At 36.4% G+C, this 18,377-nt stretch overlaps 2 protein-coding genes across 3 annotated transcripts in view; one reads left to right on the forward strand and one right to left on the reverse strand.

The window, feature by feature from the left end:
* On the forward strand, nucleotides 1–5,951 carry LOC5566810 (protein PRRC1). Its single transcript, XM_001651170.2, has 5 exons — nucleotides 1–598; nucleotides 660–762; nucleotides 4,868–5,038; nucleotides 5,100–5,289; nucleotides 5,416–5,951. The coding sequence occupies exons 1-5, from the start codon at nucleotides 103–105 to the stop codon at nucleotides 5,563–5,565; spliced, it is 1,110 nt and encodes a 369-aa protein (XP_001651220.2). The 5' UTR covers nucleotides 1–102; the 3' UTR covers nucleotides 5,566–5,951.
* The window catches only part of LOC5566813, a 27,016-nt gene continuing 14,430 nt past the window's right edge, over nucleotides 5,792–18,377 (reverse strand). For both annotated transcript variants that reach the window (XM_021846886.1, XM_021846887.1), the window contains exons 6-12: nucleotides 18,195–18,349; nucleotides 17,949–18,132; nucleotides 17,738–17,889; nucleotides 17,569–17,675; nucleotides 17,240–17,508; nucleotides 16,240–17,169; nucleotides 5,792–6,301 (exon numbers count right to left, since the gene is read on the reverse strand). In XM_021846886.1, the coding sequence (XP_021702578.1) occupies nucleotides 5,982–6,301; nucleotides 16,240–17,169; nucleotides 17,240–17,508; nucleotides 17,569–17,675; nucleotides 17,738–17,889; nucleotides 17,949–18,132; nucleotides 18,195–18,349 (2,117 nt within the window). In that variant the 3' untranslated portion in view covers nucleotides 5,792–5,981. The remainder of the gene's footprint in view (nucleotides 6,302–16,239; nucleotides 17,170–17,239; nucleotides 17,509–17,568; nucleotides 17,676–17,737; nucleotides 17,890–17,948; nucleotides 18,133–18,194; nucleotides 18,350–18,377) is intronic.

The following is an 18,377-nucleotide window of genomic DNA, read 5'->3' on the forward strand; positions in this document are numbered from 1 at the left end:
TTGGTGAAACGTCAACAATCAAAACAAAAACAAAAATTTGTTTTTAACTGTGCGATTTAATTTTTGGTCAGATTATTTTGTGTAAATTTTCGCGAAAATATAATGTCGAACACCCAGAAACCGGTTGGAAATATTCTGTCGAACATAAGTCCACCTTCGGAGCTACCGAGCTTCGTCACAGCAGTTGTGCCGCAACAAACAGATGTTCCTACGGAATCTACGCAACAGCAATCGACAATGGACGAAGAGCAATCACCAAAACGGAATGCGGAATCCGATCCGTTCATTCCAACCACTTTCAGTCCGGCTATCCCGTCGAGTAAGGGTACCGGTACGGTAGCTGATGCCGCCGAACCAGAGTCTACAGAAAAGGCGGATGGAGGCTCAAGGATGGGCAAGGACTTTGCCAGTATGGTCCTGAATCCGGAACCACTGGCGGAGGCTTTAAGTCCCATCACGCAGGGAGGGTCGGCATTATTCGGATGGATGAAGGGTGCCGTAAGTAATAACGGGATTTTGCATAAGGTAGCGGAAAAAGCTAAAAGTTCAGTCGATACGATTGTCACAACTTTGGATCCCCAGATGAAAGAGTATATCAGTTGAGTTTGAATAAAAAAATGAAGAGGACGTTTTAGTTTAGCATGAACTTTTTCTTTCAGATTCTGGAGGCGATACAGAGGTGATTGTGGCATCAGATAAGGACGATAAAGTGCGACCGATTAGAGAAGCGTTTCAGACGGTGTTTGGCAAAGCTACAGTCATGTAGGTAGAAAATCGTCAGTGTCGTAGCGTGTGGTTGGCAAGGTTGACCAAAATGAGTGAGGTACATTGCAAAATTTCAAAAGAGGCTTGTTTAATAAGGGCGTCTTTGACGATATCTTGCAAACCTTCAATTCTGTTTTCAAACATGGCCGATACTAGACTAGACGTCGCAATTGATTTCGTTCGCAATCGATAAATTTGTGATCAATTTTCATTACAAGATTTCTGCAATCAGTGACGACGAGTATCATGCATGCCCAAGTAACACCGAAAAGATCTCTTCGGATAGCGGAGGGCAGAGCTTGGCATATAAGAGTTATAATAGTGAATACCATAATATATTGCGTTATATAAATGTTAAACTATTACCTCAGAAGTAACAACATCACTTGCTTGATGCAATGCTCTACAAACGTGGATATAGTTTTATAAGGATTAATACGTTTTTATTAATATGTATCGAAGGCTATAAAACGTAAGTTGTAATAATGTGTTTTGTACAAGATTCAAACAACTTCGAAATTGATAAATTATTTGTGCCATTTTGATATCATTCGACTATTGAAGAAAGGTCGAGAACGCCATATTCATACCCTCTGTTGAAAACTCGATCGAAATCGAAATGCAACAAAATTGCTAGCGATGGGTCTTGAAATTTGAATTTCTTTAATGACAAAAAAGATTTGGAAAGACCTCAGGAACAGCTGAAAAAAAAAAACAGAACCATAAGCCTTGAAAGTGGAACATAAGTGATCACACGGACATACAACGTACATCTGATTGTCACTGGAATCCACATAATTTCAAACTTGCTCTGGTAGCAAAAAACACAAGTTCCCTATGATGATCTTTCACTAGTATACATTGAAATAAAGCAGCTGTTTTCCCTGTTATTGCTGGAATCATTGGATCATTAGAATACGCTTCCAAATCAATAAATAAAAATAGCTATTGTGCGAGTTGTGTCCGTCAATACAGTGGGGATTCGCTCGTTGGGGATCCGCTACATGGAATGACTCGATGGTTGCATGTTCGCTGATTGGAAAATATTCCAACTAAGAAGCACTCGAATGTCAAGCATTGATGTCAAACTGACATTGACGTCTGAGCACCGTCGCATTGAAGTCTCCATATATAGAACACATGTGCATGTATATGTGCGTTTTGTGACGATTTGCTCTCCCAATGCAGCATTTTCACCAGCTGTCAGTCGTTCCAACCTGGGAGGGAGAAACCAATACGAAATTTATGAACGTCAAGATGAGCCGAGATTCTGCTGTCACGAACTGTCACTGTGAGCCCAGATCTAAAACAATGGATAAACATGATAAAAGCGCGTAATTGATTAAAATATATTTTTGCATTTTATCAAATGTGACAAAAAATCGATTGAAAAGCTATTCACGCTTATTCAAAAGTAATGTCACAATAGCATCTTTTATCCTGATTGAATATAAAGTGTCAAAATACGCATTAGTTTACTTTTTCCAATAAAAACGAAAATTAAATGCACAGAAAACTTTGGCCCTTTTACCATGTTTGTCCAGAACGATCGAATGAATACAACAAAAGAAAACTAGCGATTTTCATCAAGTCTGCCTTGATTGTCGTTGGCAAGCTAGAGTTTTCTTGCAATTCGAAATAACTATATGTCATATTTCGTGTGTAATATCGGTGCCTCCCTCCCAGGTTCCAACTAACGAGTCGAATTCGCTAGCTGGAAGGCATTCGTGTTCCAACCAGCGAATCCTCGCTGTATTACTGCAAATTTTACAATGTTGACATTTGTAAACCGATGTTTGACGTTTGATGAAACTATATCCACTAAGCAAGAAGCTATATCAAAGTTGTTTAAGTGTTATAGTTATTATAAAAAAAAAACAATAAAATGAAATTTTGAAAAGCATGTTGCAAAAATGTTGTCAAGATGTATTATAAACGCATAAACTGCGTTATGCGAAACGTCCATTATGGAAAACGTCCACCCACAAAGTTAAGCGAAACGTCCTTATGCGAAACGTTTTTATGCGAAATGTCTCGCCCCCAGTTGAGTGCAACTTTCGCCCAACATGTATAAACCTTCTTGAGCTTTGGGCATTGAAACTCAACTTGAATGCAATGAACTCAAGTTGTGAATGCCTTAATTCAAAGTAACTTGAAACAGATCTTTGAAATCGCCATTTTGGAAGAAGCTGCAAGAGTTTGTTTGAAAAGTTACTGAACACATCTTAATAATCTTGATTTGAACGCTGTTCGCAGAGGAAATTTACAGCAAATCTCGTAAATTCAATAATGTTAAAGGCCTAACACGGAGTGAAATGCAAGTTTATTGGAACGGAAATGAAACTTTATGAGCTTTTGATATAAATATGCGACGAAGCTAGAATTAGGTAAGTTACAGATTTATTGATACATTTTTCAACCCATTTTTCGAGAGCATCTCGTCGAAGGTTGTTTCGTTGAAATTGAAAATTTGTTGAGAAATTATTGGAGTCCAAAGCATTGATAAATAAATAAACAAGAGTTACGTTATTCTTTTACTTTCCTAATATATTTGAAAAATATCGTCATGCAACATTGCTAAACGATATTCAAGATAAATTAATCACTTTATTGTTACATAACTCTTCAAGTTTATTGATTTTGTGATTATGAATTCGAAACAAATGTGTTAGGCAGCTAGATTCCACACTAACTTCTTTGAAGCTATATCTTATAATGCTCAGATAGTTTTCCTTAACAGGAAATTCAAACTTTTTGTGAAAGTTTAACCAATAGTTTAATGCATTCTAATATTTAAATTGTACTTAAGTTTTATCATGATGCTTTTTGAGGATTTGGATAGAGTAAGGTGGGGCAAAAGTTCGACTTTAGTGGTATAATCGAAGTTTCCAGGAAAACAATAGCAGATGAAACAAAACAAATACCATATAGTGAACCTTCAAAAGAATTTTGCATTTTTTGGTCATAATTTTGCTGAACAAACTTGTGTCAAAATATTTACCCATTTTTAGTTTTAATAGTTTCAAAACTGATTGTCTTAAACGGACTTTTTGCCCCAACGGTGGGGCAAGAGTTCGAATCTAGTGTGGGGCAAAAGTTCGCTGGCTTAAACACAAAATATTGATACTTTCATGACAGGCATACTTTATACCAGCTGTAAAATTATGTTTGCAGAAAAATACACAAATTTTCATCAAAAAATTTCCCAAAACAGGGTTAATTGTAATATACCTAAAAATAGCAGTTTTTCACAAAACTAAGTGGAAATGTTAAATTTTGGTGAAATTTTTCGTACGATCAGGCAAATTTTGCTAAATTTGAAGATAGTATGGTGATTTCAGGCAATTTGAAAATTTTTCCGTGAGTTTATACATGGGTCGAACTTTTGACCCAATATGGGCCAAAATTTGGTTCCAAGTATTTATGCCAAAACTAATACACCTCAAACCACCCTTATGATAGGCCTAGAAACGCCCTTACATAAAATATTGAAAAATATTTTATCTTCATTTGGTTCCACGCATCGAAAGTTTGACCAAAAATTACAATATTCACGTCTAAAAACGACAAACAGCCATAACTTTACCAAATCTCAATCGATTTTTATGTTATTTGGAGTGAAAGTCTCTACTTGAATATCATTCGAACCCTCATGACATTTATAATTTTTATTTTGAATTGAGCTAGAAATTTCAAAAAGAAACTCTTGCCCCACTTTAACAATTTCATAACTTTTTGTTTCCCATGACTTTCGACTATTTTTTCCGAAAAAGTGTTTTTATAAAAATATTGTAGAAGATATAAGGGTACAAACAAGCTATTGTTTATAAAAAAATTGTTATTGAAACATTTAATTGATTGTTGGGTTAATCCCATGAGTTCACTAAATTCTGTTGTTCACGAGTTTTATTTTAACGCTATTTTTTTACAACTTTTTAACGCGTTTTTGAAACAAACGAGGATAAAAAAACAAGGATAAGCTTCGATTTTGATTAGGAAGCGAACAAATTGAGTTTCTCCAAGGGCGCCGTGAAGAAACGCTACGGCTCTGACAATTATTTCATATTTTTTATAGAATTTTATAACGATATTTTGATTTCAGAGGATTGTCATCTCAAGCGGCAGGAATCGCTGCTCAACCAGTAGGATTTGAAGCCGGGTTGAAGGGAGCCGAACACAGAATCAATGGAATACGGGCTGAAAATCCAAGGGTAGATGACCATCTGCCTGTAGTTGCAGTTGAAAACTTTTTGGTTGAGTTGTTCCCAGAGCAGTTAGTATTATCTATTTTAAATGTTTCCCTATCACGTGCGATTTAATACTTTCTATTGTAGATGGTTTGAAGCCAGTGTTATCGTGCTGTTCGATTACGCTAAGAACATTTTACTGAAAACTGTCACGCAAATGACACCGATTCCACTGCCTATCGTAACCTCAATTCGGGCCGACACACCGGAAGAATATGAATTTAGAGACACAGGATTTGCAGTTACTATTGGCAGCGTAATGGCAAAGAATTTGAATGTAAGTAATGATTTTTCACATGTCACAATAATCCGAATAGAATAATTTCAATTATTTTACATTGCAGTTAGAGAAGGATAGTTGTGATAGCTTTGATCAAATATTTACTTATTTTTCCTTTTACAGACACCCCACACGGAATGGCACAAAACGTATACATCGATAAGTCGCTCAGATACGATCCTAAGTGCAGCAAAAATAGTTGCTACGCTCTACAAGAAAGCTGTCGAAGAATATGCATCTTCCATGGGCGCCCCAATGAGTTCAACCGAATAAGATTTGTTGAAAGCCAGCTTGTCGACAGGGTGTAGATGTGGACACTACTAAAGAGAATGCTGGTTCCATCAATAAGAGAAGGATTTCCACACTCCCTAGTTGGGAGCTTCACGGAACGAATGAAGGAGGGCGAGTGAATGCCACAGAACTGGCTGCAGTTAACACAGGGCACATTTCGATCAACAATATGGGGGGTCATCGTTAACTCTATTGAAATATTGCTGTATTTACTGGTTTGCTTGACCTTATAGACACAAAGCGACGCGTATTACCAAGAATGAAATTTATGCATACAATATACTTAGCTATCGATAATTTTTTACATCGTCAGATGAATATCATTTTTATTACTGTTAGTTTAACTAGAAATATTGATTCTAATAAAGTAATAATGTTCGACAACACAGTACTTCCGTTCAAATATTTTCCCTAATCCATTCCACGTAAGAGGAGATTCTGGTGAATACGCCAGGGTTGTTACTGGAACATTGTTCGCCATAGCTATAGAACCCAACGACATGTGATGCTGCAGTGGCGTCAGCCGATGGATCATCTTCTCCGTTGTCCGGTTCAGGCCATACCAATTGATCACCGGCATGGTAGCAGCTGTTTGGTGGATCTAGAGGTACAACTTGATCGACGCATAACTGATCCGCACTGATTTTTTGCGTATAATCTCGTTGGCAGTCGGTATTGTACATGGTGACCATTTGTGGTGGTGGGTCCTCGGTGTTTTCTGAATAAATGTGAAATTAGAGAATTGGTAATAAACAGTTATAAAATAATAATATTGAATTTTACAAAAGTTGTAGATGTTTTTCACATGTTCTTAAGGTGATCTTGGAATCCAAAGATGATGTCGCAAAGGTTGACTTGTGTCCCTACTCACGTTATCAAAAGCATTAAACTGAAAACGCAATACGCCAACCACAGACAAACAGACGTAACACTTAGAACAAATATCTTCAAAATCCATCGCCCAGTTTACACCATCAGCATCTAGTGAGCATGTTACACGAAAAGGTGTTTCGTGCAACAAGACCGGCAGATGGCGGTAGTGTGAAACGTCAAACGCGAAGAAAAACGATGCGCGCGCCTCTGGTTGTGAGATTTGTAACATAGCGAATTTGAAATGATCATCAAATGAGTGGTCGATGGAAATTTCGTCAGTGTTACGTCTGTTTGTCTGTGCGCCAACTATTCTAATCTTCCTATTTTAAGCTTTCTGCTAGTGCACGAAGTCAAAATAAAAGTGCACACTTCTCACAGTGCTTTCGAGAGCGATCACAAAAAATGATTATTTGATGTTACTAACCTTAACGTATAGGGGTGATTTCTTAACTGGAAGCATTCCATAGTGTGTTTTTCACAATTTATTAGTTTTTGAACGAAATCACGCAGTTTTTGCTGTGATTTGTGTTGCAAAATATCACTAACTACCGCATCACTTCTTCTTCACGCACCGTGTTGTTGTTTGTTGGTTCTTCTGTGCCCGTACTAAAAGTCTACTCACCGTAGCAATTCAAAAATTTGATGCGATACTTGAAACACTTTGATTTTTCACGCAACGTACTCCTGGGAGCAATCAATCACTTAAGTTCTTCAATTTGTGCTCGAAAACAGCATTGGAACGCGAATTTACTGAGCCAACATTGTTTATGTAAGAAGAGCACAATTCTAACTGATTGGAAGTGATGTCAGTTTTAATGTTTGTAATTTACATTGTTTGGATATTCATAAACTTGCTTCAACCACGTATTGTACAATTTCTGAACATTCAAAAGGTGTACACAATTTCACAAGTGTTGCAAAACATTTTTATGCGTGAGAAAAACAATATAGGACGCGATTTAACAGCAAAAATGAGTATAGGATATGATACACTATAATTGACCGTACAATTCAAATGCATATTGATTGCAACTTCTTCCGTCTGTGAGAAGCGTGAGAGATGTCAAAAAAGGTAAACAAAACCACGCATGGTGCGAAAATGCTTATAATTTTGGTCAAAACACATATTCCCTCTCAAAATGAAATCAATTGCGATTTTTAGCTTTTATGAATGTGTTGATAAATTAATATCGACAATGATACCTTAGTATGGAACGTGTTCAAGTAATAATTCCTACTTAATTCTGTGGATGGAGGTATACACGGAGCATGATGATTTATTTCTGGCCGGCGGACATAACACTGTGTTCCGTCCTGTTGGGTGGCTCGAGAGGGTGATTTAGCGGGTGGCAACATTATGTTTACGTACTCAATGGACTTTCACCTTAATGTTTTAGAGCATTATTGGAAGTTGGGTTCTAAGCTGTTCCACCTGAAACATATTTGATAACATGTCACCAATCAAAAGAGAATGTTTAACCAAGTGTCTTTCCCATGGTACCTCTAGAGCTCCATTGATTTTCGACGAAATGGAGACAAACCGAGTTAGATGAATATTATGCAGTAGTTATTAAAATAATATAATATCCTGTACTCATTGTGTCAAACTAATTGCCATCTGAGTGTTTAAGAGTGGAACTATGGACCTATGCACGGGTTCACTATTTGACGTTTTAGCGGTGCCGTGTTATTTATGTGACCATGGAAACTAGGAAACTAGTGAATTCGGTACCGCTCAAACGTCAATTTAGTAAACTCGTGCATCGGTCCATAGATAGACAATCAAGTTATCCATGATAAACAATTAAATATAAAATATTTGAGCTGTTTTCAAAATACATATTTACTGTTACTTGTACATATTACTTGTTTAGTTACGAAACTACAGGTTGTCAAGGGACTCTAAAGGGACTTTTTTTCAGATGTAGCTGATTCCCGGTGACCATAGTGACCAAATTCGGATCTCCGGGAGGGTTTCTGAAACTAGACATGTGTGCCTTTCATGTAATCTCAACAGAACTGAAATCGGTCAACACACTGATTTTTGCGAGCTGTTTGAAGTTTAGGGTCGAAAATGATCCTAAGTCACAATTTATAACTTTCTGTTAGGGACTAATAATCACGTGGCCCTATCTAGTGAACAGGGAGTCGTGAGTTCTTTTCTCACCAAGAAGACGTGTAACTGTTGACTTATCACTAATTATTCTAGAAAATTTCCCAAAATTCGTTTTGTGTATGCGTTCCTGCTAAATTCAGTCATATTTTTCTTAAAATGATTTCAGTAATTAATTAAAATATCTTTAGAAATTACCCCTGGTAATTTGTCTGGTATTGTCTCATGAATTCATATCAGGATTACTCCAAACATCATTTTTCTGAAACTTTCTCTGATAGTGATTGATAAAAAGCAATTTAGAACTTGAAACATTCCCAAGAAATCTTATTGAGTTTTCTCTAAGAATTCTTTTAATTTTCTTTCTGAATTTCTCTAAAATTGAAGGCACTAATAGACATGGAATTGGTTTTAAGTTAAATATACTGAATAGTCTAATGATTTTCTGTCTAATAGAAAAATTAACATAATTCGTAAAACTTGGTTAGCTTTCATAGCTCGCCATAGCCGTTTTTCTTTAAAGTATGTTTTTTTTAAGTTACTTTTTCGTTTATAATGATTTTACACTAGCTGAATTTGTTTCAGATTTTTAATACAAAAACACCAAAAAATCAAAAACCTTCCCCTTGGTTATGCGACCTTGCCGCGATGGGAGGGCATAATCCATTAGCCCATATGATGGAAACTAAAGGCGTAACCTGTAGTGGTGGTATCACATTTTGGCATTTTTTGCTTAAAGCCGCGTCATAATTCATATGGCATAGACGCAATAATATCTCGGATGTGATCCAACGGACATTCTGCGTCATTGATAGAATTGATGCCCATTTCAAATAATTAATCTATTCGAAGTGGACATTAATACTATTGGTGACGTTCAGTTTGCCTTTTGCTAACCAGAATGATCCGTAGCCACTCTTACTATTAGCTAGCTAGATACATCGTTATCATATACGACGTAGGGAATACTTAGGAACTCTTAGGAAAAAGACTAGTAGATTCACTGAGTAGAAATAAGTGGCGACAATCTTATTTTAATATGGTTTTTACGTAGCCATAATAAGAAATGCCTCTTTTGTAACAGCGGTATAAATAATCTAATTCCAGCTTCATTTTTGCAAAATTCACAATTAGAAAGTAGGCGTTGTGAAGCATTGCATTTGCCACCGAAAAGTGAATCTTGTAGGAGACTGTAATAGAAGCCTAAGGTAACTTTACTCTTCAATATTCATTATAAAAATGACTATGGAAAGTAAGACGCTGAGATCGATTACTTGGGTACACTTGCTAGTTCCGAAAAATTGTTGAACAGACAAGGAAAGCGACTTTTTTCTTTAAGGATATATGAACGTAATGACCAATAAATACTTTTAACAACAAAAAATGAAATTTACTAGAACTACTACTAAACAGCCTAATTTTGTTAAGACTTGACGACAATTGACATTTAAGACTCTAATCTTACGTAAAAGACAGGAGTAATCAGAATAGCACTTGAATGACAAATTATTCAAAACCATTTCGACTAGACAGTATTAGTAATGACACTACTACACTACTATTTCAAACAAATTCTGATGGAGCTGCTGATTTTCACAATGCTTCCTTTTCTCAGAAGCAAGGGAATATGGGTACTTTTCAAAAACTACCACGTCACAATACTAATAAAAAACAGTGTTCATGTGGGCGCCATTGCCGTCTGAGTATTGGTCCTGGTAGAGGGGAAACTTGGCAAAAGCCAGACCGAGGGTTCAGCCTTGACAAGTTAAGCTGTCAGGCAGCTCCAACTGAATACCATACAAAAAAAAAAAAAAAGAAAAAAAAACATCAAAATATCAAAAAGGATTTTTGTCAGAACAAGACCATCGTATAAAGGCTGAAATTTGAGGCAGAATTATGCAGAAATGTATTTAAAAATCAATACAGTGCCTTCCCGATTTTGGTGATTCACGTTTTTGGCAGCAATTTCTTCCCAAGTTTGGCAATACATTGAAAATAATTTCCAATTGATTATTAAGCACCGAATCACATCAAAATGAAAATGGTGGTGAACATTGAGATCAAAGAAATGTATTATGAGACGTACTTATGAGTAGATCTCTCTTATATCAAAGCTATTGCACCTACAGTATTGCCCATAAAAAATGCGAAAATCTTCATAACATGTTATATGGTAATTTTTATATGGAAAATGGAAACTAAACAAAACTTTCATTCATTATTTGTATTGTTTAATCTTTTTAGATTTTGTTTTTCGCTTTGAACATGATTTATATCTGTTGCAGAAAATTGCCTGAAAGATATCTTTGCAGGAGTCGCGATGTTCTTAGAGTTGTCATTAGTGGGATTATTACACGAACACTTGGGTTAAAATTGAAATTCTAGGAGTAGTTCATTGTGAAATCGCAGAGCAACAGACGGAACTCTGGAGACTTTTAATTCGACCACTCATTTTACGATGCTTTTACAGCAGCTGTTTCAAATTTCTCAACCAGAGGCGCGCGCAACGTTTTACTAGTCTTGTAGTAATTCGTGCAAAATTCTCATCAGATTATGATACAGTTCACAGTATCATAATCTGGCGATGGATTCTAAAAAAAATTTTTAAGTGTACACACAACACTTTGTTTGTGGTCAAATCTCAGCTAAACTAAATTTCAGCTAAAGCTCTTGATGAAATAAATTTCTAGAAGAGTTTCAGCAGAATAGCGCGAAGGAAACATGAAGAAAATCCATGAATCATTTATTTGTACAGGAATTCAGCGAAAAATTTTGAAGGGACTTGCTACGGGGTTTCGCGTCAACCCCTTCAAACTACTCTGGCGTTGAAATACCCATTGGAAGAATGACTCTGTATGACAACTGAAGTTGTCATCGAGAGCATAGCGATAGATGTCAAAAGACTTAAATAGGGAAAAGATATATTGATCTATACTATTCAAGTGTTCTGAATTTAAAGTCCGTGAAATTATTGAATTTTTATCTGCTCAATTAAGATCATAAATAGTAAGTTTATTATGAATAATATGAATTCTTCCGTAATGATGCTAATGTTCCTCGATTAGGTGGCAGTGAGCCGGAAGATTATCCCGTCGTTTGAGTATCAATTACCAGTAGAAGTTATTGGAGAGTGAGTCGACTGAATTCAATGAAAGTTAATGAATTACGTAACCTATAATACTTTCCTTTAGCTCAGTCCATCACATATTACTGCTCGTGGTAGCTTGCTGGGTTTATTGAAAGGGATTAAGAGAGACCGATGTAATTAATCACAATGTATCATAAATTTCTACATCTATTAATAAACCTAATACAGCTTATAGCTCACAAACGTTAAACTCACGAACGAAGGTGTTTGCTTTAAAGGCTTTTCGAAACCCCCATCACCCAACAGGACTTGTCATTAAATTTCTTGAAAGAATTCTTCGAAAAGTTCATGTGAGATTCTTAAAAACAATTCTAGAGTTGTTATTGAATCAATAGCTGATAATAGATCTTCTGTATGTTTCCACGCAGATTTCTTGAAATAACCTTACTTATTTAGTTCATCAATTCAGTTTAAAATAGCATTGAAAATATAGGCGCGCTCAAAGAAATTTCCATAGTTACCATACAAGAATTAAAAGTGTTTTTTTAATCCTTAAGAAATTTCTTGAAAGAGTTCTTGTAAAAATAACCAAAGAAACTTTTGAAACTAAGATATGGGGAATCGTGAATAATTAACTAGAGGATTTCCCTTGGAAATTTTTTTGGATGAACAATTGACGAAAGTCGAAGAAGTATCAGCCATTATTGAAAGACAATCGAACTAAGATTAAGAAAGTACAGAAAAAATAAAATCACTTCGATCAATTCTACTGCACTTGCTGTCACTTTTATCACGAATTCAGAGAAATGATTGCAGAATGTATTATAACCATCAATAAACTAGTGAGGTTCATATTATCATTATTATGGGCGTGTTTTAAACAAAACTGTCACAATCACTTTTAATGCTTTTTTCATCACCATACATTTTCTTTAAATATCGTTATTAGCACTTACACAATTACTCATTTTATAACGACGAGAGTAACTTACAGTTTCACTAAACACTTATTCTTATGCTGCATTATAAAACTATTGATCACACGTTAGCATTGAAACTTAACCACCATTACTGATTAGTACAAAGGATGCTACAGCTCGTGTAAACGGACTGAAACGTCAACAACCAGCACTAGTTTATAAGTAACTACTGAGCCCTGGCGGTCCCTCCGTTCGAAGAGAACCTGACAATATACTGAAACATATTAATTATAGATCGAATGAAAATGTCTTTGGTTAGCGTTTAACGATACAGAAGAGGTTTATATGGCTCAGTTATTGATTGAAGAGAAAGTAAACGAAGAAAGCCTCTCAATGTTAGTTCCTAAGAACAAATACCGTTTTTTTCAAATTCCGAGCATGACTTATATTGCAAACAGTGGAGATTTCATAGGTAAGAATTGATATTTTCATAAGTTTTAAACGCAGAGGACTTGAATCATTGAAAAATTGATTATCCTGTTAAGAAATTTGAGTGGTTTTATTACTAATCGCAAAAAAAGTTAAGTGTAAATCGAAAAAAGCCAGCGGCATTATTTTTTCGTCATCTGAAAGCTTTTTATCTTGGTTTTGTAAAAAAAGGAAAACTACGAAAAAATATATTTTTGCATATAATATCGCTTGTGCACATATATGCCTATATTATCACTATTTCTAATATCTTTTTTTATGGCAGCATTAGCTTCACGAATCAAAATCTTGTTTTTACAAAATTTCCATATTTTTTCCATCCATGCATCCAAGAATGGATCAAAAGCTTTTGATTGATGTTAACAGATCTCAATGTTTCCTTTATATTGTTTAATAATAAATAGATTCTACTATAGGTGCAATAGATGTAAGGGAGCTTAAATTTTATTCAAAAATAATTAGTTTAGATCATTTTTTGAACAAAATCGAGCTGTGAATTAATGGTATTTATATAAACAGCTCCTGACTTGCATTCAACAAAATATTTGCGATAGCAAAAAAGTGGCCGTGAAAGGCCAATAGTGCGACTGCCTACTAAGAGTACACCGATTCTTATTCTTCCCCCATTTGAACTGTAGAAATATATGCACGGTGCCCCGACAGACCGTTATTATGTAAAAAAATTGTCCATCAAATCTGAGTACAGGGCTCGATTCCTGAGGTCATTCTGCATCTCTGCGCCAATTTTTAAAAAAATCCCTAGGCGGAATCTCGAGAAATCTTGATTTGAAAATTTGACTTCAAAAATTCGATATAAACCACATTGAAATTAGGCAATAGCACTGAAAAACCCTACAAAAACGCTCAAAAAATTGGCCAAACTGTTCTCAACTAATATGTAATTGTTATACTATACTATATACTATATACTATATACTATACTAATACTATTGTTATAATTAGAAATATTTACAACTGACTTAACTTACCGGAGTGGCTTAAGTATGTTTTTTTTATAGTTTAATTGTTTCAGTTTAATTTATTGTTTTATTTCTACGTTAAATCGATTGAAATAATACAAAATAATAAATTTACAATTAATAATGTTGTGATTTCGATACAACAGAGATCTTAGAATGAATGTGACATAATAAAAGTCCGGAGATAAGCCACATGATTACTGTTATAGTCGATTAGAGAAAGTATCAAACGTTTGTTTAAAATCTGCAATGATTTGGTTGCTTTGGTACGCTCACGTCATTATCAGAATAAACTTAAGCGGATGTCTTTTACGGAGCCGCTGACCCCCACCTGAATGATGTAACTTTTTATTCCGGCATTCGTACTTAATGACCATCACATTGAAGTTTGCCTATTTTATTCGCTCCTGTTCTTAACCTTTTAGTCGTCACGCGGTTCGCCACCGTTAGAACCACCACGCTGCTGCAGTGAGCGAAAAGCGAGCTTTTTCACCAGTGTTGTACAAAATACAACAGCGCGACGACTAAAGTGTTAAATAAATATGGTTAGGGAGCCAAGAATCAACATTTTATACAGGGAAAATTAACAATGATGTTTCATTTGGGCATGCTTGCATCACAGATGTATATGCTAGAACAAAAATTTTCTGAAAACCTGTGTAAATATCCAAATTGAAACTCCTTGCAATCACTAGCGCCGCCACACAGCGAATTGCGTCAATAAGTGGTGAATATCAGTATCGTGAAATATTTCATATTCACTACTGACGTCGTCATGGGAATTCAGCGATGACAGCGCCATCACGATGTTGCTACTTGTGTTGCCATTGAAAATGACCATTAATTGTATTATATCACACGTCACAAGCGTTCTATGGCTCTTCAACAACTTCAATCTGCCCCGACACAACTGAGCGTCAAAAGAGAAACCCTGCTCTACTGCATTGCGATCGATTCCAATGAAGTCATCAAGAAGTATATGCGACAAAACGCAATACTGAACAGTAAATTCGAAAACTCATCTCTTTTTCATTGCATGGAATTTTACAACAAAAAAAAAGGCAGGCACCTCGTCTACAATTCTTACACTTAATTGTATTTATCAGCTTAATCAGCATTATCTGTTTATGTTAAGATATAACCATCTTTTTATAAGTCTATGCCACAGCTAGATTTTCGTTACTGAGTCGAACGTATCCTAGAAATCAATAAACAGATTGACAATGAATTCTATTAAAACAAAGTAAATGGCTGCAGGTATGTATAATGGAAGTCCTAGTGGTGTTGATAGCTTAATAATACTTATTCGGGATTTGTTTGAAGTTGTTAAAGACTTTGATAATCTTCGAACACTTGTGACATATAACAATAATGTTTTCCGTGTTGTAAAAATCATGTTTTGACTGAGAATGTAGAACAGGAATGTAAAATTTTGAGGGCAATACTCGGTGGAAAACTAGACGTAAACATCAAGAGTAGTACCAGATGTACAAAGAAGCAAATGTTATATGGCAAAATAAATACGGCAGACTTAAGTGGGCTGGTCACTTTGTGTGAAAGTCGAAAAATAAGTTGCAAATAAATAATATTCAGCACTGAGTGATTCACGTTTATCAAACAAAACATCAATATCATTGAAATTTATTTCTTAGATTTGAATCTAGTTAACTAAGCTTACTGGTTTGAGTCATGTAAAAACATACTTAAGCCACTCTGGTAAGTTAAGTCAGTTGTTAATATTTCTAATTTTAACAACGGTAACAATTATATACTAGATGCGAACAGTTAGGCCAACTTTTTTGAACGTTTTTGTTGGTTTTTTCCAGTGCCATTGCGTATGGGCTCATTCACAAATGTCATAACGCTAGAGGGGGTGGGTGGGTGTTCTCATGATGTTACGGCTCATACAACATTTGTAGAGTATTCATACAAACAGCGTTACGAGGGGGTGGGTGGGTGTCAAAAATTGTCATTTTTGGCGTAATGAAATAAATGAATGAACCCTATATGGTTTATATCGAAATTTTAAGTCTAAAACTTCAAATCAAGATTTCTCAAGATTCCGCCTAGGGATTTTTTTAAAAATTGGCCCAGAGATGCAGAATGACCTCAGAAATCGAGCCCTGTACTCAGATTTGATGGACAATTTTTTTACATAATAACGGTCTGTCGGGGCACCGTGATATGACATACCTCGATATAGCCGCAAGTGCAGTGGGGTATGCGTAAGGTTCGTCCAAATACACGCCGGGATCACTTCAGCTGTCGGAACGATCGGTCGTTGTAGTTGCACTAAAGCTATGTCGTTTGCCGCCCGCATACGATCGTAGTTTGGATGAACGGTAGTTTGTCGGATCTGTGCAATGCTACCATCAGCCATTGCTGCCTGCCTTGGACTGTTGAGTAATGCAACGCAGCTAGCAGCTGTAACCACGATACTCTTCGTGATGAGAGACCCCAAGCAGCGATTGGAAGCTGCAGTTCCGAGGAGCGTAACGATGTGTGGAGCACTCGAAGTTTGAAGGATATCGTAGTAATTTGCATGTAGATTTCTGTACTCTGCACTACAGGAATCTAGTTCATCACTTGTCAGACGTTCCTTCAGTATGAATCGTTTTGGGCAACACACGATGCGCGATGACGAACAGAAATGTACGATACGCTGTGCATTGAAATCATCCCATATTTTCGGGCATCTCTCGTAATGAGTACAAACTCCACGAGTATCGTCACCGTAATCACAGAGATCATCTTCCTTCAAGTCAGGATTAACGAACTGCACTGAGTTGGCGGTACGAAAATTCGGCAGTAGAACCGTTTTAAGCCAGTCCATATGAGAATGTAATCGCGTGGATACAGCTGCTTCGCCAAAGCCACAGTCTCTCCCAAAAGAATTCAGACCATAGGCAAACGTGTAGAAGCGATCGGTGCGATACATCGGTAGCTGCATTGGCGCTCCATACACTAGACGGCACGAATTGGGAACCAAGAATATTGGATTACCAACACACAGATGTTCGTTGGCTAAGCCGTTTGAGAGACGTGGAAGAAATTCTCTTGGGATCGTACAATTTTGGTTAGTGTTGACGCTTGCACGAGGTAGTAGATAAGTTTCCATAGGATCTGAAATGTATAGAAAATGTTATTTTTAATGGGCTCAGTTTGAGGAAACATTCAATATAAGGTGCCTGACCATAGACAAAGTCGAACATGTCTCCATAATTCAGCTTGTTGATATCTGTACGGCCTATGCCTGCCACCTGAAGTTGAGGAGACGGAATATTGTGTGAGTACCAAATACAAACGGGTGTGCGATTTGAGTTGAATTTAACACGTTTTTTTAACTTTAAAACCGCAATGTTGTTGTACAAAGAGTTCGCACGATAGGCTGGATGAACTCTGATTTCAGCTATGTCTATCCGGTCTGAAGGGTCTTTCAATTCGATGTAACTTGCTGCAATACTGGAAATGATTAAAAGTCATCAAACATGCAAAAATAAAATAAATTGAGAGCTATCAAACCCAGCGTTAGATGCACATTCGGCTAAGGTTAAAACAACGTCGTCTTCGATCAATGTGCCGCTGCAGTTGTTTCTACGAACATTCCGATTTTTCCAACCAATGGTAACCTGTATTTTGTGATTTGATATTTTACTCTACCGTCCCTTGAATAGATTCAATGACAACTTACCACGTGGTTTAGTTCTCCATAATTGAACGTCATATGTGCCTTGGTGCCATCTATTGACAGGTAATCTTCTGATCTTGATTGAATGAGATCATCTTCATACTCTCTCAAATGAACGAACCTTAGGGCACAAGTAATCGGATTCATGTTCCATGCTGTGCAAATATTCGCCATTAGTATTTGATTTGAATTTCGACTTATGTTATTGCATTACAAATGGGAAAATTTTCTTCTTTACGAATTGTTTCCTCGATCCAGGTAAAGAAAGATGACACGCGCGTGTATACACCGGGATTGGCATTTCCGCATGCCGAGCCAAACGACGTTACGCCGACCAAAAACGGTGTCATTTTACCATTGTGGAGCAGTCGAACTTGAAGCGGTCCTCCGGAATCACCCTGTAAATAACCGTTGAAAAAAGTATGTAATCTCTCAAATCACGTTTGCTGGAGCAACTAACCGGACAAGTGTCCATTCGTTCATCGCCGGCGCACATTTGATGATTTTTTATGCCTTCTCGTAGTCTTCGGAGGCTCGTTCCATAGCTTTCATGGCATTCAGAGTTATTGATAGGTTTCAATGTGACTTTCAGCAACGTTGGGGTTCTTTCCTGGGCTGAAAAAATCATGGATATGTTACCATC

This window comes from Aedes aegypti, chromosome 2, assembly GCF_002204515.2.
Source record: "Aedes aegypti strain LVP_AGWG chromosome 2, AaegL5.0 Primary Assembly, whole genome shotgun sequence".
NCBI classification, from domain to species: domain Eukaryota; kingdom Metazoa; phylum Arthropoda; class Insecta; order Diptera; family Culicidae; genus Aedes; species Aedes aegypti.

Bases quoted from the DNA above. Each gene is read 5' to 3' on its own strand.
- LOC5566810 (XM_001651170.2), top strand. From the start codon at position 103: ATGTCGAACACCCAGAAACCGGTTGGAAATATTCTGTCGAACATAAGT. The intron at 763-4,867 runs GTAGGTAGAAAA...TTTTGATTTCAG, and splicing joins TTTGGCAAAGCTACAGTCAT to AGGATTGTCATCTCAAGCGG. The intron at 5,039-5,099 runs GTTAGTATTATC...TTTCTATTGTAG, and splicing joins GTTGAGTTGTTCCCAGAGCA to ATGGTTTGAAGCCAGTGTTA.